This window comes from Castanea sativa, chromosome 6, assembly GCF_040712315.1.
Source record: "Castanea sativa cultivar Marrone di Chiusa Pesio chromosome 6, ASM4071231v1".
Taxonomy (NCBI): domain Eukaryota; kingdom Viridiplantae; phylum Streptophyta; class Magnoliopsida; order Fagales; family Fagaceae; genus Castanea; species Castanea sativa.
Genome location: NC_134018.1, coordinates 48,916,427 through 48,941,784, shown reverse-complemented (window position 1 = coordinate 48,941,784; position 25,358 = coordinate 48,916,427). Strand labels below are relative to the sequence as shown.

At 34.9% G+C, this 25,358-nt stretch overlaps 1 protein-coding gene across 1 annotated transcript; it reads left to right on the top strand.

The window, feature by feature from the left end:
* The first annotated feature begins 4,606 nt into the window (after positions 1 to 4,606).
* On the top strand, positions 4,607 to 24,388 carry LOC142640455 (uncharacterized). Its single transcript, XM_075814562.1, has 18 exons — positions 4,607 to 5,206; positions 6,253 to 6,474; positions 8,680 to 8,775; positions 9,707 to 9,759; positions 11,345 to 11,441; positions 13,456 to 13,529; positions 14,982 to 15,099; positions 15,444 to 15,554; positions 16,438 to 16,514; positions 17,361 to 17,427; positions 18,182 to 18,247; positions 20,820 to 20,927; positions 21,055 to 21,185; positions 22,661 to 22,727; positions 22,828 to 22,895; positions 22,973 to 23,066; positions 23,594 to 23,664; positions 23,768 to 24,388. The coding sequence occupies exons 1-18, from the start codon at positions 5,054 to 5,056 to the stop codon at positions 24,144 to 24,146; spliced, it is 2,052 nt and encodes a 683-aa protein (XP_075670677.1). The 5' UTR covers positions 4,607 to 5,053; the 3' UTR covers positions 24,147 to 24,388.
* Positions 24,389 to 25,358: the final 970 nt, after the last annotated feature.

The following is a 25,358-nucleotide window of genomic DNA, read 5'->3' as shown; positions in this document are numbered from 1 at the left end:
GCCATTGTCTCCTCCGCATTAATTGCACTATACCAGTTAAACATGATGCATTAATGGCCGAACGACAATTTTGAACAGTGCCTCAATAGCCTGTTACCTACTTAGTTTAGTCTCAAAATAAGGGGAATGGAAAGATGTGACAAGTATCTTACTTGAAGGATCATCCACTCTACAAGTGGACGACTGTTGATACCCATTTTCGTGACACATTTTCTACAAGCTCGATTCAACCAAGCTCGACTTCCTTCTTGTATTATATTTTATTTATTCTTTTAAGCATGACCTAAGCCCATGCGACATATTGGAGAAATTGAGAAAGTGTGGTTTGAAGGGTATGGGTCGGTTTGTTTTGGATCTTTTGCATGTGCCCAACACATGCGTGCTACCAAGTGGGCAAGGGACACTGGTAGCACCTCGGTTCATGGAGGAGGTCTTGTACCTGAAATTTCCACCCTAAAACAACTTTTATGCTTTGGCTGATTGTGGCCCAAAGTTTCTGCTCTAACCTAATTTTGCTACCATATTTTCTTTTCCACCCAAAAAACATAGCTGACCTTAAACTAATTAGCTAGCCTATTGTAGCCAAGCTGTCAAAAGCCTACAATGACAAGGAAACAATAGCTAATAGAATCAGCCACTTTATTTCCAAAATCATGTTAAAAGCATGCCAAAATCTTCCCTAAACAAAAGCAACACAAGCCAAAACACCAAATTAGTATCATGGGGAATAAAAGCCTCTTCCACTACTCAAAAACAAATCATTAACGACACCCCAAACTCTATATAAAACTCTATCTTCAACAAAAAAATAACCAACTATGTTCTACTCTCAGAGCTGAAACTTTAGAGCAAAAACCCATTTAGGTAATTAACGTTCTCACAGTTCCAAAGCTTGGGGGTGGTGTGGGTCGAAGTTCCAGACTTGTTATGTTTTTATGTTTTTTCTGCACTTTTGTTATTAGCATTTTGATTCTCTCTTGTCAAAACACCATTAGCTTTTTGTTCATTATATATTTGGAATTTTGGGTTTGATTCTCTACAATAAACACTTCAAAATAACCCAATAGGCGATTTGGGGCGTCCTCACATTTTCAGTCCTTGTCGCAAAAACGTCCCCGACAACGACTAAGATGGAAGCACTAGAACTATAAATAGGAAAAGATCACACATGTTGTGGGATCGAGTATTACCAAGCCTAAGAGAGAAAGAGAGAACATTGTATGATTGTAAACACTTGGGGGAATTTCATCTTGTATTCACACCACTGTAATAGTGCTCCTCAGCTATTCCGAGGGGAGTTAATAAACATCAAGATATTGCTTGTCCTTAATCTGTCTTGATTCCAAAGTTTCTTTTCTTTATTTGAGTCTACTTTCATTGCTTGACTGTTAACCCTAAGGTCCATCTCTTACAAAATAATTATTTGGGATAGAGGCCTAGCCCAAAGATGGTTTCTTGGTTTTTAGCCTATACAAAAAATATTTACTTATTTTATAATTTATTATAATATTTATTTAATAATATTGTTTCAATTATATTTTAAAAAATTTAGCTTACATATGAATTTTTATGAAGCCATACATTGCATGGGAATAATACTAGTAAATTAAAATAAATTTATCCAAGAACTGATTATTATTATTATTATTTTTTAATAATAAAATAGCAAGTAGGTGTGTGACATAGGGTTAAAAGTGTGATTATTGAATAAACACGTGGCACCCCAGCCTTCTATTGCAGTTGACATTGTATTTGTATGCTCTCATTCCTCGAGAAAATTGGCGTTTAAATTCTCCACCTTCCCTTATCGAAAGTTTGAAACTAGTGACATTAAAAAAAAGAAAAAAAAAAAGAAAAGAAAAGAAAAAGTTCTAATAATATACGATCCATATGACTATGTGAGACACATATGAGGACTGAGTACTACATTTAGAATGCACGGGCCAGTATTATCGGCCCTATTTGTAACAGCTAAATGGGCTAAGAGTGGCCCAATGGATGTCAGGTGGACCTATCTCATTTCATCAATAAAATTTGTTGGAGCTCATCTCTTTCTTGGCCCAAGAATGAGTGCAGTCATACTACATTGCCATGACACAGTTTATTCAATAGGTGGACTTTTTATTAATAATTTTGAATCTTTTTTAAAATTATAAAAGATCAAAATGACGTCGTTTTGGGACACTTAATTGCAATTCTAACAAAAATAGATGGAATGACTTCATTGAATAAAGTTAAAAGTTAGAGGACTAAATTGAACGAAATCAAAATTCTTGGATTGAATTAAATTCTATGACTGCTTTGAATTTTAAACAAATTTATAGAGTATAATTTGTGATTAAAAAAAAAAAAACTGATTCAAGTTCTAAATTATTGAAAATTTCAATCAAGTGAATCATGTGAATAATTGAATTGTTGAAAAATCCGGTTATTGACAAAAGAATATTGATACAACACATTCAAAAATGTCTACTTGTAAGGTTTCGTGTGATTATGGCAAGATCAAGTATCTCAATGGAAATCTATAAATGGTCAAGATTTTCAAATAATGCATTTTAAAGTAGTAACTTCTTGTGAATAAATTAAAGTGATCCAAGGCACTAATAACCTTTTTTTTTTCTTTTAATTATGTATCAATAAGGCACTTTTTATTTCCCTTACTTTGAATATTCATGTAGCGTTTCAATTGTTATCCTCATAGGAGAATATGAGTATTGATTTCCTTAGAGGGCTACCTTCTCACTTTTCAAATATTATTTTCTTAAACTTTGTTTGAATATGAATTGTGGGGAGTAAAAGGACCCAAATGGGCATTTGGGCCCTTGGGCTTTAGCAAGGAGGGCCAATCTGTTCTTGGGCTAAGAACTGGTTAATACTGTGGATCGGCCCATACGCCGAGGGTCCGAGGGCACATCCGAGGGTGAGTTTCTTCTCGGACAGACCCAAGAAAACTCGTAGATTCAGTACGAATGTCAAGACAGAACTCTGGAAAGACTGTTGGTTAAGAGGGGGAAGCCCTAAACCTCCTGGATACACCGATGTTAGAAAGGTATCATGAGCTAGGGCTACCACATTCACATTAAAGACTCTGCACCTACCTCCCTGGCCGCATTAATGGGGAAGTGACCCCTGAACAGTAGAGCTGAAACTTTTGGTCACTATTCAAAGGCACTAAGGGAAGAAATATCTAAGGGGGAGTGGGTTTGAGCAACACGTGGATAAAGTGTCAGAAAAGGAAGTATTTAAAGGGGATCAGTCTGTAACTAAAGGGAGGGAAGAATTGTAATCTTTAAAAAAAGAAAAGAAAGAGAAGTAATACAAAAGTAGTCCTTGGCTCACGTCCGAGGAGGTCTATTTGCAATTATCATTTGTTGTTTACAAGTGTTTCACATCTTAGCCTGTTGTTAAGTTCTCAGTACCTTTAGTCTAGATCGCGAGCCCACACTCTACAAATTTTGTTGTTTAAGGCTCATTGGGCCTGAGCCCGTAATCGTCTTTGGGTCCAGGCGCAATTGTGCACTTACATGAATCATTCAAGTGATATATTAAAGTGTAAAAAAACTTATGGCAAGAACTTTAATTTAACTTTTTTTTATTTTTATTTATTTTTTATATAGGATAGAAATTATATTATAGTATAATTTAAGTGTATATGTGTATGAAATTCCCTCCGAGAAACTTGAACCCTGATCTTTGCCCCCTACACTTGACATGTATTTATATTTGTGGAGTGACCACCGCATATCCTTGATGTGTGGTAGTTTAACTCATACTTTATAATATTTCTCACAAATAAAATTAGGATTTGAATTCTCCTTCTCCAAGTATTGTAATTATCAATTATTAAAAAAAAAAGTAATTATGGGTGTAAAAAACGATGCTCTAACGTCACAAATAATTTATGAAGTTTAGGTATGAATGAATCCACAATGAGAGATTTAAACAAGGGTAAGAAACTAAGAACATCAATCAAGAACACTCAAATAAAAAAAATCCTTTTTTATTCTAAAGAAATTTCCATATTACAAACACACATTCTCACTTCTCTCTCTCTCTCTTTCTTTGTCTTTCTCTGTCTCTCTAGATCCCTCCTCTTCTACATGCTTTGCTGCTTTTTATACTCTCTTTTGCCTTTCTCCTTGGAATATTTTGTGACCACATAGCTGGTAAAATACTTGTTCTATTAGATATCTTCCTCTTTCTTTTCATTATGAATACGAACTTTTGGGGCTTGATACACCATTCCAGCCCGTCATTTAACAATAAATACGACTGTATCAAGGTGAATATAATTAATACAGATGTGACTATTACTTTATTAGGAAACTTGATTAGGACTCTTCGGACATTTCAGTGTCCCTCTGTATCCCTCATCAGGGGCTCTGAAGCTACTTGATGGTGGGGCTGTTTGTAACGCACCTCGGCAGGAGGACATCCATCTTCCTTCTATTGGGCTTGTAACCCCATTTTGTCAGGACGAAATGGGCCAATCTGCCCACCAGGCCCAATACTTCCTAAGCTCAAGGCCACTTCCCTACAGTAATTATCAACTATTTTTTTAAAAGAAAGAGAACAAGAAGTACACTTATTATATAGATGCCAACTCTCGTGAAAGACAAAACTCAGAAACATCATGTAGTTCAACATTTTTCAGTAAAAAAAAAAAACTCCCAATATATTAAAGTGGACTGGTAGTTTGGCAGGTAAGCAGTTTGTACTTTGTCCCGGGTAAAACGACTAGCCATTAGCCGTAAAACGACACCACTCCATTTCCAAATCCATAAAATTCCACGCATACAGACAACTATCCAAAGCGCCAAAACTGTGTCCAACACAGCTCCCAAACACAACCCTTCCCCCAATTCCCCATTTCTAAATTCCAATCTCTAAAATCCCAAAACAAATTAACAAACACCTTGCATGCACGATTTCAAGTTCTCCACAGTACTCTCACTCTGTGTCACTCACACACACACACACACTCTTCGTCTTCCTCGAAATAGTAAGTCAACCTCTTGACCCCTGTGAATCGCGAACAAAAAAAAAAACAAAAATGTCGTCGTGGATAAGATCTGCGGTGAGCAAGGCCGTCGAGGTCGGCAACAAGAACAACCTCACTCGCACCGTCAAGAACTACGCTGACTCCGTCGTCCACCACGCCGGTCAAGCCGTCGCTGAAGGCGCCAAAATCCTTCAAGATCGCATTGTACAATTACTCTTCCTCTTTCACTTTTTTTTTTTATTCGCTTTCTTCTATTGCTGCTAACTTTCACGGTATCGGTTCTGATTTGTTGTTGTTGATAGTATTGCATTTTTGTAATATTTGCTGCTATGTTTGGTTTAGTTACGTACTTTATGTATAGCTGGAATTGCTTTACTGTTGCATTTAGGGTTTTGAATATTTGTTTTTCGTCGAAATTGAAGAGGAGGCAACCTGAATTAGGAAGTTAATTGAAAATGGCATCTAATTTGACAGTCTGGAAAGCTCTAATTTTGTTGGAAAATGTAACGAGGATGAAAAAACAAAAAAGGAAAGAAGAGGTTAGATTTTTCATTATATGTGTTTGGTAGGAGGGATAGAATAGCGAAGAGAAAACAAAGCATATTGTCTTGAATTGTTTTGATTAAACTAGAGGGATAAAACTGTCAAATTGCCTTTGTAAGACGTTTTTTCTGATTCCATTTTGGCAAGATTAAAAATGGTAGTTTGGATAGAAAAACTAATCATCTTTTGTTTGTTTCCTTTCTTCCACTTTTACACTCCGACAAACTAGTGAAAATAGCAATCCATTTCCCATTTCCATACACTGTGCCAAATGCACTCTAAGGCGAGTCATTTGGGAAGTCCATGCGATTCACTATTTTGTAAAGGAAGATATAAGAAGAAGATTTGCATTACACTATTTGAACCTTTTTTTTTTTTTTGTGGTGATAGGTAAGAACAATTGTATTAAGAGAAAACTACTCAATTAAAATAATGAAGTAGGCAAAGAAAGCATTTACAAGTGGCAATAAGAAAACAGAAAATTATGTACAAGAGGAAAGGGAACCTAAGAACAGCGGGATGGATTCCCTAGAAGTAAATCCATTTATTTGAACTTTCATACTTGGTTTTTGAAGTTGATGGGAATGGTCCGTACTATTTTGGGCGATACTCGTCATTGATGATAATTGTTTGATACAAATGATAAATTGCTTTTTTAGCTTGTATGTACAATGTATCTGACTTTGATAATTTGGACGGGTGTGCAGGTGGCTCGGAATTATAGAAGTGTTAAGCTGACCATTAAAAGGTTGGAAGAGGCTGCTGTTTCGTGTAGGGGCCCTGAAAGAGTTCAGTTACTAAGAAGATGGTTGGTTGTGCTTAAAGAGGTTGAAAAATTATCTGGACTTCCCCTTGAGGATAAAGAGAAGCCCCTTGAACAACAGGTTGCTTCAGATGAAGCAAAGGATAGCCCAAGAAGACCACCTCCGGTGAGTAAACTTTCTTTTCTTTATTTGGATTCTTGAAACGCCATATTGTAATAATAGTATAAGAAGTTCCATCTTATTTTCTTTGTAATTAGGTGTCAAATTATGTTAATATGCTCTAGGTTGACCGTACCTTGTGACTGTCTGTTTCATGAATTTGATTGGCTCTGAATAACTTCTAAGCAGCTGTAGGGGTATTTGTGTTATTGGAACCTTTTAAGTAAAGGGAAGTAACCTTCCCACATTGAATTAGTGTCTATTACCAATTGTCAATAGTATATATTTTTTATTTATTAATTATTTTATTTTATTTTTATATTGACCTTTCCATCCAAGGGAGGTAGAGTCACTTTAATTAAAAGCACTCTGTCTAATTTACCCACTTATTTCCTATCTTTATTTCCTATACTTGCTGTTGTGGCTAACCAAATTGAGAAACTTCAGAGGAATTTCTTATGGTATGGCATTGGTGATGAACCAAAATTCCATTTGGTTAAATGGGCTACTGTTTGCGCTCCCATTTCTTTGGGTGGCTTGGGGATAAGGAAGGTAAGACTTTTTAATGAAGCCTTGCTTGGGAAGTGACTATGGAGATTTGGGATGGAGAAGATTGCCCTTTGGAAGCAAGTGATAGAGGTGAAATATGGCTGTGGATGGTGTGATTGGTGTACTAGGCATTTTAATGGTCCATATGGTGTTGGCTTGTGGAAAAATATTTGTTGGGGATGACCTTCTTTTTCTCACCACATTCTATATGATATTGGGGATGGGTCTAGGGTGGAATTTTGGCAGGACTGTTGGTGTGGTGAGACATCACTTGCAGTCAGCTACCCTGAATTGCTTAGATTTTGCTGAGATAAGGAGGCTAGTGTGGATGAGCTTATGGAGTTTGATAATGGAGCCCTGTTTTGGGATGTAAGTTTCTTTAGGGGTGTGCATGCTCGAGAATTAGAGGCATTTCATGGATACTATATATGGTGCTTTAGTGAAGGGGTTTGGTGAGGATAAGATGTGCTGGAAATTTGATAGAGAGAATGACTTCATGGTTAAGGATTATTATAGTCTTTTAGTGGGCTCTAATGACTTTTGCTTTCCTTGAAAAAGTATTTGGAAACAGAAGATTCCTTCTTGAGTAGCTTTCTTTGTTTGGACTGTTGCTTTAGGGAATGCTTAACGATTGATAATTTACAAAAAATGAAGATTTGGATATTGGATTGGTGCTACTTGTGCAAGTGTAATGGTGAATTGGTTGATCATCTTTTTCTTCATTGTTCAGTTGCTATGGATCTGTGGGCTATGGTGTTTGGCTTGTTTGGAGTGAGCTGGGTTATGCCGCAATTTGTAGTGGGGCTTCTAGCATGTTGGAAAGGCAAAGTTGTTTGTCATCGAAATAGGTATATATGGTTGATTGTTCCCCGTTGATTGTTCCCCATTGCTTATTATGGTGTCTTTAGAGGGAGAAAAATAGTAGGTGCTTTAAGGATAAGGAGAAATCTATATCAGACCTGAAGCTATTTTTCTTTAGAACTCTAATGGATTGGTTGGCTGCTTTGTGGAACCAATCATTTTTTTCCTTTCTTGATTTCCTAGATTCTTGTAACTTTTGTTCTTGATTGTTTGATCCTTTGTACACTCCCTGTGTACTAGGGTGTTCCTTTTTTAATATCAATAAACTTCTTACTTATCAATTTTTTATTTTATTTTATTTTTTTATGTTGACCTTTAATAGATTCACTAATCCAAAGTGAATTTTGAATTTGTTTTTTATGCTATTCCCTCTCATTCTTCATTTTTATTTTACTTTATTATGTTAATGAGAAGACAGCACCACCAAATATTGTAATACATTGCTTTTATTATTATTTTATTATTTTTTGTTGTTATTATTACTTTTGTTCTTTTATATCCTTGGACATGTTACACTGGTGAGAAGCTCATTTCAGTTAATCAGTTATGCTAACAGCTTATGATTGCATTGGTAATAGTTTTAAGTAATTCACCGTGTTCACTGATTTTCCTTGATAAAGGACCTAAAGGACTACTATGTATCATGTTATTGCACATTGTTTTTGAATCTTAAATGCTCGCTGCATGACTGTAAGTTGGGCTGAAATTACTTGTGTGAAACAGTTGGTAATCAGAATAAAATGGTCGTTATTTTGTTTAACTGATTCTCTCTCTCTTGTTTTTCCCCATCTTCTCTTATAGGTTCTGTACTATGACTCTGATATTGGTGGTGAACCAATGAATTTTCGTGATGTTTTTCTTCAGAGCCAGGCTTTGGAGGGCATAACACTGTCTATGGTATGTCAAACCAGCTTCTGTCATTTAAACAGATTTACTTTGACATGTACTTAGAAATAGTTGAAAGTAACTTCATTGTGTCGTATGTACTTATAAGAAACTTTATTCTATTGATTAAACTATGTACACTGGTATACTTTGATTGAAATGGTAAAGAAGTACAACTGGAGCGATTAGTTGGCCGAAGTTTGTACTGTATAAGATGCTTCAAATTACAAAGATAAAGACAGTAATTTCATAAGTTGCCAATATCCTAGGCTATAGTCCATTTCAGTTCATTTATGAAAAATGGTCAGGGAGATTTACAAGGACATTTCCATAATATTACTGTTTTTTTATGAGGTGGTGATGTGTTCTTAAGTGTTATGTCATTGTGTTATATCTGGCTAGTTGGGGAAAAAAGTTTTTGATGCAGTTAGAATGCCAGTTATGGCAGTCAGGAATTGAAAATTTTAAGAAATGGTTCAAGTGTTTAATAATTTGGCCCTTAATATGCGCACATGAAAATTTGCTGATGTCTGGTTATGTTCAATGGATGATTCTTGATGATTCTGTTATCTATGGATAAAAAAATACTGAAAAAAATTGATCTTATTGATTTTATTTTCCAAGTATCTAAAATTAATTTATTTTGATATACTTGAATATTTTCACATTGTCAAGACATATTTTGCTACTTCACAGGATTTTTTATTTATTTATAATAATCTATCTAAATATTGAATTAAGGCAAACTTTTGCTTAGGTTGTTGATCAGGACTCATTGCATGGGTTTTCGTCATTATTCAAGCCTTATATAATGACAAAATGCTTTTTTGGGTATAATGTTCACTCAACCTTTCAAATCAACACAATTCTAAAAGAATCTCCAATGTCTTGTAATTGCTGATTAAGTAGTTTAACCGCAGGTTAACTCTTTTCTATGCCTCAGATTCTTGAAGCACCAACTGAAGATGAATTTTCTCTGCTCCTGGAGATGTTTGGGTGAGTCCTCTCACTATTGCAACTGTGTCTAATGCTGGATCTTGGTTGGAATTGCCTGCATTTATTTAATATCTCACTGGAATGAAACAATATTTTTCTTGTTAATAATGTAAAAATAATATCACCTTGGGGTTATAGAATATTTGATAAATTAGATTTTAATATGAGGGAATGGTTTTGTTTTTCCTTCAATTGTTTTTTGGATTTTTTTTTTAAATTTTTGGTCTTTTGTTGACAAATTGACTAGTGAGTGTTAATAAAATGGCTAGTGAGTGATTGAACGTAGGTTAAGACTTAAAATAAGAACAAAAAGCCAGGAACCTTGTAGGTTTGTATGTTAGATCTTTAATTAGTATGAGAACAAGTGGAGGCATCACAAGTAAGTTTTAATCACAGGTAATTTTTTGTGGGGTTCCTTCAGAGGAGTGTTTCAAATACCCTTTGGTGGCTTGGGAAAAGGTCTGTTTACCTCTTGAGTTGGGTGGATTGGGGCTTCAGAAGTTGGTGTTTTTTAATTAGGCTTTATTAGGGAAATGGTTATGGAGGTATGACCATGAAACTACTCATCTTTAGCGGAGGGTTATTGCCATGAAATATGGAGAGGGGAAAGGGGGTGGAGTACTAAAGTTTGTAGGAGGGCCCATGGGTGTGGTTTATGGTGAAGTATTAGTGAATGGTGGGAGAGCTTTTCTAAACACTTGAGTTTTGTGGTAGGTGATGGTTTTCGTATTCTTTTTAAGGCTTCTAGTTAAGTAGTACTAAATAGAGTATATGGAATGTAATTCTAGTAAAAGTTGAAAGAAAGATGAAAGGAGTGAGTGCTTTTGATATCTTGGATCAATATTTTTAAGGATGGAGGGATTGAAGATGTGAATCATAGGGCAGGGTTGATGAAATGGAGAAACGCATTAGGAGTATTGTGTGTGACATAGAATACATATTAAAGTTAAATGGCTAGTTTTTTAAGATTGCTATATAAACCTATCAAAAAAAAAAAAAAGATTGCTATATAAGACTGGCTATGCTTTATGGTATTGAATGTTAGACTATAAAGAAGCAACTTGTTTATCAAGTGAGTATAGCTAAAGTGAGAATTTTGAGATGGATAAGTGGAAATGCAAGGAAAGATGGATATTGAAATGAGGAGATTTGCTTAAATATAGGGGTGGCTCTTATTGATGAGAAAACGAGAGGGAGTTGCTTGAGATAATTTGGTCATGTGCAATAGAGAGTGATTAATGCACAAGTGAGGAAGAGGTGAGTTGATTAAAGCCGAGAGAACAAAAAATAGAGAGTAGAGAAAGACCTAAAATAACATTATTAGAAGTAGTAATATATGACATTTCAATTAAGGAGATAATAGAGTATATCTTTGGATGGGATAGAATGGTGAAAAATGAATATATATGGCCGACCTCGATTAGTTTGTTGAGGATTTATAGACGACCCCAAAGTTTTGGGACGATGGCTTAGTTTGTTATTGTTGTTTGGTCTTTTGCTGAAAATGTAAAATAGGTTGTCAGGATCTTACTTGTGTTCACCCATAATCAGATCTTAATCTTTTCTATAATATTATCACTTGCAGGCTCTGTCTTACTGGAGGAAAAGAAGTTCATAATGCAATAATGAGCAGTATACAGGATCTGGCAAAAGCTTTTTCAAGCTATGAAGAGGAAGTCTTGGTAAGGACATGTTTAGAAATATGCAAATTATAAGAAACCACACTTTGAAAATTATTTTCTTTGTATGGGATTCATGCTTAATGATTTTTGTCATGTAGTTTTTGATAAAATATAAATTCCTTAGCAAAAGTGTCATTACCAAGTCCACTCGATGGGGTGGTAGTTTATACCACTATTTCCCCTGTATATTTCTTTTTGTCCCATGATAGGAAACTAAACCTGTTTTTTTTTTTTGGGTAGTGAAGTACTATAATATTAAAGGCATCAATAGAAAAATAACCTATCGGAAAAAAAAAACCAGGTCACTTTTAAAATAGAGACACATGATTGTGATAAAAAAAAATCTTATGGCACTCTCTCTCTCTCTCTCTCTTTAAGTTAACCTATCGGAAAAAAAAAACCAGGTCACTTTTAAAATAGAGACACATGATTGTGATAAAAAAAATCTTATGGCACTCTCTCTCTCTCTCTCTCTCTTTAAGTTATTTGGGGAGAAAAAAAAACACTCCCTAAACTTTGTCAAAATCAAACTGATCCCCTCTCCTAATTTGAACTTGTAGGTCCTTAAACTTTGATAAATAGCAAAATTGGTCCTTCTGTTTGCATTCTGTTGGTTTAACTAAAGGAATTAGGAATTACTATCACATGCTGTGCATAGCAGCGTTTTAATAAATAATTATTTTTAAATTAAATTTAATAAAATTCTGTTTTAAAATCCTTTTTTCTTCTGGCAGCAATGTTGTGATATTGTTTGATGGGATGTTATTTAACCTATCAATTTCACGAAGTATGTCCATTGAGTTCCTACTGGCAGCAATATTGTGGAGTAGCCCCATCAATTCCATTGCGTATTGAACACACAGAGGAATGCCATGTAAATCTCTAATTCAAAATTATCCGAGAGCAGTGCCATTGCCGAACTATTACAACCACATCAGCAACATTATCATCCCATCCATTTCAGCCATACTCAGATTATTGTCATACCACTCAAACCCATGAACCATATAAGGCTGGATCAAGCAAATTCCACATGGCCATTCTTAGAACCACAACACCGAGAACACAATTTGATTCAAATCAAATCAAGGCCTAGTTCTCATTAGCATATAAAAATCTCTAATTCAAAACTCAAAACTTAAAAAAAAATTTAAAAAAAATTTCCCAAATAATTCTCTGATTCAAAACTGTCCACTTTTGGCCAATGAAGAGAAGCCTAGCAACACTGCCTGAAATGGATGAGCAACACTACCCTTGTTTGTCTACTTATCAAAAAAAAAAAAAAAACACTACCCTTGTCTGTCTTTGTGCTGTTGCAGGTCACTATCAAATCCCAAAAGAAACCCAAAACCCACTTCAGTGGCTGTGGCACAACAGAAGTGTGTAACTCGTTGTGATGGTGGCACCACCATCCTGAATCATTCAAACTGCCACCCAAAAGCCACAATCAATAGCTGACTTCTCCCATCACCTACCCTTCTTTCCCCCTTTGTTATTTGGATTTTGTGTGCGTGTTTTGTTTTCTCTTGCTGTCAGAGAGAGAGAGAGAGAGAGAGAGAGAGAGAGAGAGAGAGAGAGAGAGAGAGAGAGAGAGAGAGAGAGAGAGAGATTTTAAAAAAAGAATTATTTATTAATATGTTGTCACATGCACAACACGTGATAGCAATTGCGTCAGTTAAACCAATTGAGTGCTAACATAAGGGCCGATTTTGCCATTTCTCAAACTTTAAGGACCTAGAATTTCAAATTAGAAGAAGAGGTGTCAGATTGCTTTGACCTAAATTCTGGGGGTGTTTTATGATTTTTTCCCAAAGTGTTTATAGTTATATTATGCTTTTAGGTAGCTCCACTAAAATCATAGCCCAAAACTCTATTATTTAGATTTCTAACAATGAGTTCAAATGTCAAGCAGGCCTTAGCATTCAATCATTATGTGTGCATGCTTTTTTTTTCCCCTATTTGTGCTTTAAAGTGAGAATTTGCTGTTTGTTTTACATGTATACTTGATATTTAGGTGAAGCGGGAGGAGTTGCTTCAATTTGCACAGGGTGCCATTACAGGGTTGAAACTTAATGCTGATATTGGAAGGTTTGTAAGCTATAAGAACCTATAATTATATATATCCTTCCAATATATTCTTTTTCATTTGGCTTTGTGTCTACCTGTCGTTTTATGACTTACAGATGTGCGCTGTTTGCTGTTGTTTAAATGTCTGTTCAAAATTTTACCTCGTTCTTGTATTTGCTCATGGGAGATAATGATAGTTTCATCTTTAGGATGATATTTTATTTCATTTTTTTCAGAGCAGTCTTGATTTTCATGTTTAATTGAGTTTTTTATCACTAAAATTTTTGCTTTACCGTGGAGTGTGAACAGCTTTTCTCATGATTGTGGTTCTTTGATTTCTGTTGTAATTCAGTAATGAAGAATTGAAGATATCCACACAGTCTCTTAGTACAAGATTGTCTAATGTCAATCTCAACTAACCTGAATGCCATATAGTCATGGTCCTGCCTTTTTAACATTCTTGCTTGTGTGCATGTGATGGACATCCACCTAGTTTAAGGGAACTTGTCAATTTTATGTTAGTAGAACTATAAAACACTGTCAGTACTTTTGGCCATGCACTTGCCACTAGTTTAGGAGGTGAAAAGGTCAGGTGGGCTGGGGTGTGGTTGGGGAAGGTTCAGGTTTGAATCTTGCTTAGCAAGGAAAATCAGATGAAGGTATTTAGGGTGGTCTAGTGGGAGTTTGCCTTGGTATCCTACACTTACTAGAGTGATGCAGGATTGGGAAACGACTTTCATATTAGGCCTTTTTAAAGCTTATATTGGGGGCTGAGGTGAGTGGAATTACAGTGGGTTGGTTTCAAACCAATAACACAAAATTTTAAAATGAGTTCTTACTATAAGGTCTCTAAGAGATGGTGTCACGATTCTGAAATCTTCCTTATTAGTACTTTTGGAATTTTAGTGCATACTTTGGTACCCAACAAGGTGGCTTTTCTTTGTGTATAAATTAATGATTTATTAGTGTCATATATGTTGAGTGGTGGGGAATAATCGGATTATATCTTGTTTTATTGCAAGATTTTCACTTTATTCTATTTTATATGGAGTGAATGGTGCTTTGAAATTGAGGAATGAAGGTGATCATAAGTCTGCTTTTGACAAGTCAAGAAAAGAAGGATGGCCCAAAAAGTGGCACCATTTTGTATTATACAAAGCTTATGCGAGGGCAGAACAACTCAGTTGCAGAAACTAATTCTTGCATAGAAAATTTGATTTCCTGAGAAGTTTTTGCTCTGTAGCAAGGGTTAATTTTTCTTCCTTTTTGTCAAATCCCCCTCCCCCATTCACAAAAAAAGAAAAAAGGTCTTTGGTGCTTTTCTAGCCAATTGGGGCTTACGTCTCTTGGGTTTATCACTTTTGGCACCTTTTTTTTTAATGAATTCCTTAATAGAGAAAGAAAAGAACAGATGAAGAAAGATAATTCTAGGACTTCCATGGGAAGACCTTAACTCTTATATTTGGTTTGCAGAATAGATGCTGAAGCTGTTAGTCTCAAGAGAAAGCTTGATGAAATTGCAGCTCCCAAGAAGCCTTCAGATGAAGGCCATGAACAAACATCTGAAGAAACAACTTTAGCTACAATAGAGGTGAGCTTGGTTGTGAATAGGCAAATACAGTTGATTAGAAAATTAGCACAATTGTGGTGATATTATTGTTTCGTTAAAAGCGGATGATAAAATTATTGCCAATGCATGAATCATGATATCCTTTAAGTCCTTTTGATTTCCAATTCTTTTGCTTGTATTTTTATTTTTTTTACTCTACCTGAAAGTAATATATCTAACTCTTTCCATGTACAAAGTGTAGGCTGAATCCAGTCCTTTCTTTGTTGTTGCTGATATTAGCAATTGTTCTGGAAAGCAAGTAATTTTTTTACCATTTGTTGAGGGAAGTTATGAAACAGAGTTTTGTTGTCCCATGTTTGTGGCAGGCTTTGAAAGAAGCACTTGCACAAATTCGAGTTTGTTCTAGATTGGAAGGGCTGTTACTGAAAAAGAAATTCCTAAACAATGGAGACACTCCAGAGGTTCATGCTCAAAAGGTATGCTTTTCTCTTGCCGTTGGGGGCCTTGGGGCACTGCTTGGTTACTTTTTTAAAACATGGCTCTTATTGTTGGTATCTTGCTTGTGCTTAACAGTTATGTTTCCAATTTGTGGGAGTGTATATGATTTTCAATTTAGCATTTACCTGTGGCTGTGGTCCACACTGCAACTTTCAAGATTTAGATATATATGGGGTGTGAATTTACTAGGTTGAACACTTTTTAGTCTGTGTGTGTCTAAAGGTGTGTAGGAAGCAAAAAAAGATTATGGAATTATTTTTCTACAATAAGCGGCATGTTTCATGAGTTGTATGAATGTTAATATTTGTTCTAAGTGTCTGATAGTGTTCTCTGCGCAAGCTACATTGTTATTGTCTGGAAACAGTCCAATGTACCATCTGTGACGGGGAGAAGTCTCTGACAAAGCGTAGCACACAGACCTATGCCGTAGTGAATAGATCATCTCTCTTACAAATATTAGCATGATATACACTAATCAATTCTTCACTCTTGGATACATTTTTCTGACATAATATTTAAATGTAAAACTTATTTAATATCAAGTGTGGCGGCCATCTACGTATCCACAAACCATAGGTTGGATTTATTTCCTCTGATTGTGGGTCCAAATCAAGACTAAGCATAATGGAGCATATTTTAGATGTTCTGTTGTGCCAATTTCTTGGCCTTAATTTGTGCATTTTCTTTTCCCCTTCTCTCTCTCTTCTTCCCCCCCACCCCTCCTTTTTCTCCCGGTGATTTCTATTTGTATATTTTGAGTGCACATATTCATCTCTTTTCTTTCTTACCTGTATTAATCAGAAAATGCTTAGTATCAAAAGCTACTGTCGCCACTACTATTTTTCTTGTTTCTATGAGCAGGTTGATAAGTTAAAGGTCTTATCAGAATCTCTTGCTAGCTCTGCTGCAAAAGCTGAAAAACGTATTTCCGATCATAGGTATAAATCAAACTAACTTTTCTTAAAGATATTGGATTATCTCAAATGATAAATTTAAGAGCTAGAAGCTGTTTTTCATTTAGTTTTTTTTTTTTTTTTGGTGAGAACACTTTATTTCATCTTCTTAGAAATTCAGCTTGTAAATCATTTTTAAAAAGTATTATGCTATCCTGTGGGAAGGACCTATAATTGATTTTTGGAGGCTTTTTATTATGAGGAAGAAAGGATGTGGTATTATACTAAAGATGGACTTGTATTGGGCTGAACTCTGAGTTGGGAATAGCATGTGATAATGAAGATATTGATGAGCCAATTTGCACTGATAATTGTTTCATGGTGCCTTTTTTGTTAGTGAAAAGATTAGCATTGTTTTACCAAGATTCTTTAAGGCTTCCAAGTCATCACTTGCTCCCAAAAGAAGCATAGCGTTTCCATGTATTGAACACTTATTGAGTCATGAACATGCCTGGCTCCTTACATTGTATTATTAATTAAGTGTTTCCCCAGGGTTTTGGTAAATAACATGGTGTCATTTTACCATTGGAGTAGCTCATCACTAATTTACCTCATTATGCTCTCAGTAAGTCCTCCACGCATGGAATCTAGGATTACTAGCTACTAGTGCTGGCTAACAATATTAGGCTGATTTGAGAATGAGTCAACTTTATATCAGTTTCATAGATGGAAACCTGGATGCAAGGAAAACCTGAACCTCTTTACATTTCCTTTTGGGTTTCTCTGGTGGATACATGATATCTTAAATATAATGAATGGCATGTACTTTATGCTTAATTTACTGTTGACTTTTTGATGTTAGGTTTATAGATGTTCTTTCCTTGTTGGCAGATTGCAAAAAGAAGAGGCATTAAAAGTTCGTGTGACCAAAGCAAGTGAAGTTAGTGAAAGAGAAAAGGTAATGCGCACCCACAAGCATTGTCTTGTCAGGTACCAGTAGTGACTAGTGAGTAAACTTTAGCAGATAAGAAAAGACACCATTCTTTGGTGTCTTGTCTTATCTAAACAATGGCATATTTTCTTATCTACTATAGTTCAATCATTCTTTGTGTTTAATCAATAAAATATTTACTTATAAAAAAAATAAGAGAAAAAAAAAAACCGAAAAGGCATCATTCTTTTGCAGTCATAGTTAGGAACGTGAAAACCTGGTATGATGATTTTTTTTAATTTTTTTTTAATTTTTAAAATTTAAAAGAGGCTTGGTAATTTCTCAACTTCTTTCAATTATGTGTCTATAATTGCTTCAAATTATATGGAAATTATGGAGGGTTATAGGAAGGTTTGCTAAGTGGCGTGGATGTTAACTGTGTAGAAATTATTATGAAGATTTGCCCTTTGATGTCTTATTATTTTTTTTATTATTGTTATTTTTTAAAGCTGACAGTAATGGTTTATGTAGTTTTGAAATCATTGAGAACATCCTCATCTATGTGCATGCATCTGCCACTATCAAAACACCTTGTTGCTTGGTTTTGTAGTGTTTCACACTTTATGGTATTGCATGGCCTTGTAACAGGATAGTAGCTTCCTTTTTGGTTGATGATCTTCCTAGGCTGTATGATATACATGTGGTATAAAGCCCATGATTTGCTGTTCCCATTTGTTTTAGGAGAAAAATTATAAGTTTTTGTTCACAAATATGTTTTCAGGAATTAACAGTTGAGATATCAGAACTCGAAAGACAAAGGGATGGTCTTGAAGCTGAATTGAAAAAGGTTTTTTTGCTGTCTCCTTCTCTTTCTTGCCTCAAAAAAAAAAAAAAAAAAATTTAACGGGAGACACTTTCTTGTCTAATTTAATTCTTATCACTCATGTAATTCTATCTTTCCTTATGTGTTCCAATACTTGAATCTACTCTCTTACCTCACTGATGCTGCTTCCAGATTATGATTTTTTCTTATATTATTCCATCAAAATTTTATGAGAATAGCGTTTGCAGAGTTGATGCCATTTACCACTCATTGTTATCGGCATTGCTTAATCCAATGATTAACTTTGAGGCTATTTTGCATTCTATGCATTGTGGCTTTTTTCAGCTACCATTAGCTTCTTGATTAAAGCTCACTTTTCCTTTCACAAAATGTCATATATCAAGTGGCATTCTAGTCCTTGGAACCTATTAGTGGCTAAAATCATCAAAGAATGCATTCTACATCCCACAAAACTATGATTATGTGACTAATTATCCTTACTAGTTGTACACTCGCGCGTTGCGCGTGATAATTTTTTTTAGAGTTATCTCATATATATATATATATATTTTATTCTTATTATTATTGTTTTACTTTTATCTATGTAACTTTTGCAAATTTCTTATATGATAAAACTATCCAAATCATGCTATGTAATAGAATAATATTATATTCTTTATAATGCAATAGGATAACATTTAACAATCAAGGAGAACAAAAAAAGAAAAAAACTTAAAACACAAAACTAAATTGCATCAACTCAAAGTAGAGATCTTAAAAATACAAAAAATTAATAACCTAAAGCAGAGATGCAAGAAAAATAAAAATGTTTCACCCAAAAACTTAGCATAAATCAGTATTTACTCTTTGGAAGTCAAGAGGCTACACATACAATCTAACATACATCATTACCCAACAATGTTTTAACTCACCACACAGCAAAGTAATCATGCAAATAAACTTTGAAATATCCATTTGGTGTTACGATCAGTAGTATGTAGCTTTCAGGAAAAAAATATGTAGTGGTGGTAAATTAAACAACAATATTATTCAACTACTCAGATTTATCACGATATGAGAAGATATGAATGCATTATGACCCCTTTGTTCCTTATGTTACAGTTGATTTTTAATTCAAATGATTTAGATGACCTAATTAGTAGGGTATGTGCTCCATAAACTTTCAAAAGATTAGTAACATTAGTTACATAGACAGACCAAACATTAGTTTCTCTCACACTACTCTTAAGGAACAATGTATAACTTAGAGGAGATGATCCCTATAAAGCAAATTATTGTAGAATTTATTTTACTATTATTTTATTTTTCATATTAATTGCTCAATAGAATTCATGACCCATACAAAATTTAAACGGTTGGAATTAAGAAGAAATAGATTTCTAAATATATAAATAGAACAGTTTTTGTTAGAAGTCAATCACTGAACATGAGGAGAGAAAAAAAATCAAATGAAAAGATAACGTATCAAGTCTAAAAAGGAATTTCATAGAACAAATGTCATGTTGTACAAAAATAACATATATAGAACGACTAAATAGGTAAATTCAAAACAACCCAGACTAAGAATCTAAAGAAAAACACATGTAATAAAATTAAAAATTAAAGAGAGAAAAAAAACTTAAATCACAAAACTAAATCGCATAAGCTCAATATAAAGTTCTAAAGAACACAACAATTATCAACCTAAAGTAGAAATGCAAGAAAAATAAAAAATTCACCAAAAAATTGAGAGAGAGAGAGAGAGAGAGAGAGAACCTTTTTTGTGCGGGAAAAGTATGTAAAGAATGGAAGAGAGAATGACAAATTTATAGTAAGAGCACGTGAATAAGAAGGGAAAAAAAAAAAATGAAGATGAAGGGAAAGATGAAGAGTGATATTAAGGTAGAGGGTAGTGGGAAGATAAAAAGGTAAGGTAGAGGGCAGTGGGGAGATGAAAAGTGATATTAAGGTAGAGGGTAGTGGGGAAATGAAAAGGTAAGAGATAGAGAAAGGTTAAAAAAAGTGTAAATATGTTTTTTTAAAAAGAGTAAATGTTAAAAAAAATTATAGGAAAATTGGAAAGAAAAATGATAGTGACGTGGACGTTGATGTGGCTCAATTGGAGTGTAGCAATAATAAATGCTATGCTTCAGCTTTTAGGTATATATAGATATAGATGAGTGATCACCTATTACATACCTTGCTTTCTGCTTCTGTTACTTGGGAACAAGTAGGCCTTTTTTTCCCCTTTAAGAAAATTATAGTCATACTTGAAGCTTTTTCCTTTGATATCTATATGCCACAGGGAACACATTAGTGGTTAGCTTAATGGAGTGTAATTAAATATTAGCATTTTGCATACCTGACCGTGTTCATTGAATTGTGCGAATGATGTGTTAAGGCTTTTAAAATTGTTTAAAGTCATGATTCTGCAATCATGTCCTCAGAATATATTAGCTTAATGTCCAAAAGTAGATTGACATGGGTTGGTCAATGCTTTTTCCCAAGATTTTTAGTAAGCTTTCTTTGTAGGTTTGTGCCATTTGACATACCCTTCATTGATTCTGAGTTTTTAACAATAGTGCATGTGGTGCAGGTTAATATATCCTTGGCTGCTGCTAACGCACGCCTTCACAATGCCAGAGAAGAGAGGGACCAATTTGAAGAAGCTAACAATCAGATTGTTGCACACTTGAAAATGAAGGCTTGCATTCTTTTTTCCTAGTTTCTCTCCAAGTTTTTTCATAATTAATTCTGATCATAAATTATTCTGTCCTCTGGCTTCTTTTATCATTTTAATGCCTGAAATATCTTATGAAATTTGTTTATAGGAAAATGAGCTTTCCAAATCCATAGCCTCATGTAAGGTAGAAGCAGATGTTCTCAAAACATGGACTAATTTCCTGGAAGATACTTGGATTCTCCAACGCTCGTATGTGGAAATTAAGGAGAAGCAGGTCAAGTATGTACATAGACTGAATGTTTTAGTAGTGCAATCAGTATGTGTGTGTGTGTTTTAATTTTTATTTTGGGCTAATTACAACTTACCTACCTGTGGTTTGGCCGAAATTTAATTTGTCTACCCGTGGTTTGAAATTTGACACTTTATCTACCTGTTGTTAGCTCAGTTAGGGTTCTGTTACCCACCTCTGTTAAAAATGAGGCTAACTATGTATTTTTGCTCTCTTTTATGTCTCTCTCCTCTCAAAACATAAAAGAATAAGAGTAAACAAGATCAAAAAGTGAGGGTTTTGTAAAAATTATGAACAGACATTACCACTACCATAGAAACTTTTGTCAAGAATCTTCTCCAGCAAAAACAATATCCTTCATTCATTTCTAAGCAACCAACAAACCCATAGCATCTAAAGCTTAAATCAAACCATAAAATACCCACAAAAGTTGCCGACTCAACTAATTTGGAATTGATACTCTCTCTCTCTTTGATTAATTAAATCTATGATTATATTCACTGTTAATGTATGAAGACATGGTATTAGTGAGTATAATAATTTTCTGTGTACATTTGTGTTGCTTTTGTTTATTGTGGTGTCCTGCTTTTTTTGGCACTTGATAGATGGGGGTATAGTGGGCGGGACAGTGGAGCACAACTTTGCTGTGTTTGGCAGCAAACAATGTTCCAACTGTTGTGGGAAGCAATAAAAAGGGCCAGTGCTGATTTTTAAATAATGGTATAATAAGGAATGTGAATTCTATGGGGAAATTTTTAACAGTGAATGTTTGTGTAAACGGTTGATTGCTGTTATTAGATTTTGACCCAGCTAATTTGTTATGGCTTTTTAATTCATTATGATGGTGATAATGGTGTTACCTATTATAATTTATCATGGACTACGTCGAATACTATCTCTCTAGGAACAAATCCGGCCAGCCTTCTTCTCAGATCAGCTATGGAGTTTCAACAAATTTGAAGTTTGAATTTTTTTTTGGTGGGTATTTTTTGGTTTGATTTAAGCTTTAGATGCTATGGCTTTGTTGGCTGCTTAGAAATGAATGAAGGAATTTGTTTTTGTTGAAGATGATTCTTGACACAAGCTTTTATGGTAGTGGTAATGTTTGTTCATAATTTTTACAAAACTCTCACTTTTTGATCTTGTTTTCTCTTATTATTTTATGTTTTAAGAGGAGAGAGACCTAAAAGAGAGAAAAAATACATATTTAGCCCTATTGTTAATTGAGATGGGTTACGGAACCTTAACTGAGCTAACCTCAGGTGGGTAAAGTACCAAATTTCAAACCACAGGTAAGAAACTTAAATCTCGGCCAAACCACAGGCAGGTAAATTGTAATTATCCCTTTTATTTTTAAAGCATTTGTCATGCATGTTTTTTTGAAACCTCCCACCTAGAAGATAAAAGTTCCCTGTTCTTTCTTATGTGTCATGCATTCTTACTTTAAATTATTTGCATATCCAAGTGATGAATTGGAGAGGCATGAGGACTATTTTGTGAACATGGCCATTCATCTCCTTTCTAATTACAAGGTATGTATTATATTCTTTGTATTAAAGTTTTATTCCAGCAATGGACCTAAAGTTGTGAGCTCTTCCCTCGTCCTTATTCAATCTTGTACCCTTGATGCAGAAAGAGTTGGGGCCTTCAATCAGCCATATCCGGAAATTTGTGGAGAACTTGAAGAATTTGAGTGATGGGTAATGTCTATTGTTGCACTGAAATGTTCTGACCTATCTTAACCCAGTTTTTGATTTCTTCTTACCTGATGAGACAGGTCAGAGAAGGCACCTACTTTGGATAATGAGGATTCCACAGTATTAAACCCTAGGAAAAATCTCGAGGAGGAATATTTGGATTATGAAGCCAAGGTACAAATCTCTTATATTCATAATTACTGCACTAAATTATCGATCTGTTCATTTTTAAAATTTCAAAGTTTCGTTTATAATTTCTCTTCAACTATATGGAAAATTCTACCTTCTGGCTCTATTTTCTTTTGTTCTATTGTCAGAATTTTTGGTTCAAAATTGCAAAAAGCTTAAAACCACTTTTACCATTTACCAGTTCTGTTTATCATGGCATGTCAATCAAATCTGGATTTATCATGAAAATGACCTTTGAATTCCCCAAGTATTATCAAGATTTATTTTTTATTTTCTTTGTCCATGCACAACAAACTCCCCTTTGTAACCTCCTTTAATACTTACACTTCTGTTCGGTTGGAGGAAAGGCCAGTAGGGAAGGAGGGAAGGCATTGGACTCAAAAAAATGTGAGGGAGTGAGAGGAAGCTACTGTTTCTTCCATGTGTCTGGTTCTCTGTGGAAGAAGGAATGAAATGAAATGAATAGAAATAGACCTAGTATATGTGTCTGTTGATTTGCTTTCTTGTTGCAGATCATAACCACCTTCAGTGTAGTGGATAACATGAAGGAGCAGTTTTATGCTCAGGAAGGCAAAATTTCCAGGTTTGATATTCTGGATAACCTGTTTTGTTTTTTTTACTTTATATTTTTTGTTTGGGTCCAAAATTTTCCCTCAAAATGTAATACTTGGCTCCCGTTTATCCAGGAAAGATGATCCAAAGGTCAAGGAGCTTTTTGATGAAATTGAAAAGTTAAGAGCAGAATTTGAGTCTATTGAGAGGCCAAATTTAGAAATGGAGACTCCGACCCTGAAGGATGAAACTCAATCTAGTGAGAACCCACAGAAAACTCCATCCCCTCCTCCAATGCCAGATTCTGAGACACCAAGAGCTGGTATAGATGAACAGCCCAAGTCACCTGCAATCAAGGCAGAGCAGGTGCTAGATGCTGAGGCAGAACTGGCAAAGTTGGAGTCAGAGTTTGGAAAGGTTGGTCGAGACTACTCTGCAGAGGAGATTGGTGACTGGGAATTTGATGAGCTTGAAAGAGAATTAACAGCTGGTGATTCAGCGACAAGCAAATAAACTTGTAGCTCTCCTACACAGATATCCAGTGATTCAGGTCTAATAAACGAGCATGCAAATGTATAATTACGATATAAATTTGTGTGTGACAATCTGACCTCCACAAAGCTGCTTGAGATCTCCAACCTCTCTTTGTAACATTTTATGGAGTTCCAATTTATTCATTCTTATGTAAATTCTCAAACTCATATCTTGTGTAATGAATATATTAAACAAATGAATGTAAGTTGTTAGGTTGTAAATGTGAAACCTTAACAATTCTTAAGGACTATTCTGCTTGCATCATAGTTGCAACATTCATGTAAAGTGGGTAGGGTAACGGATACATCGTTGTTTCTTTCTTTTTCTTTTCGGTGAGGCTTGTCTTACAATGTCTTACATGTTGTTGTTGTCCTGCAAATATCTTACTGTCCCAAGACTACCTACTTTGAGTGAGAATGTGGCCAAAATTGTCTCTTGGAGAAGTTGGAGGGGAATGACCATTCGGTGTTGAAGGGGGCCTGTCGTGCCTTCGTGCGTAGAAATGAAGGAAACGAGAGGCAATTGTGGGGTTCTGAGGTCTTTTTTAATGTTGATTTATTGAAAAGTTTCCTGAGATAGAAGCTGCAATTTGTTCCATCTTTGAAGAGCATCATGATTGTACGGGATGTCTATTCTTTCAGCACCAGGGTACAGAAGATAGTGGGCTGGGAACACCTTACCAAAATTCCTTAAAAAGGCAGTTTGTAAATTGACTACCAGAAGACATTGGTTGGAACTGTTTAGGTGCTGTTGCAATTTTCTTCTTTTGTTAGTGCTGGTTGAATACCCGGCAAGGGAGCCACTGTGCTCGAACCTGAGAGGCTCTACTGGTTGATACTTGAACCAATCAAATTACTCTAGCATCCAGATTTTTTGGGTGGTGGGTCTTTCGGATGGATATATGAATGGCTGTACTTTGCTTCTACTTTTATGTGTCTGTAAGAAGAATTAATCATCCATAATGTTCATCCACGTCTTAGCAGTGACTCATATTCTCAATAAGAGTAGGTTAGGGTATAATGGAAAATTCAATTTATCAGGTTTGGTCCATCCAAAAAAAAGTATCGGGTAAAGGTTTTTGGGCAATATAAATGCGTTGTAAATTCTCATTTTTGTAAGAATTTTCAACCGTTCACTTCTGTGAGCGTTGGTACACAGCTAAACCATGTAAATTTCTATGTTGAATTTCTC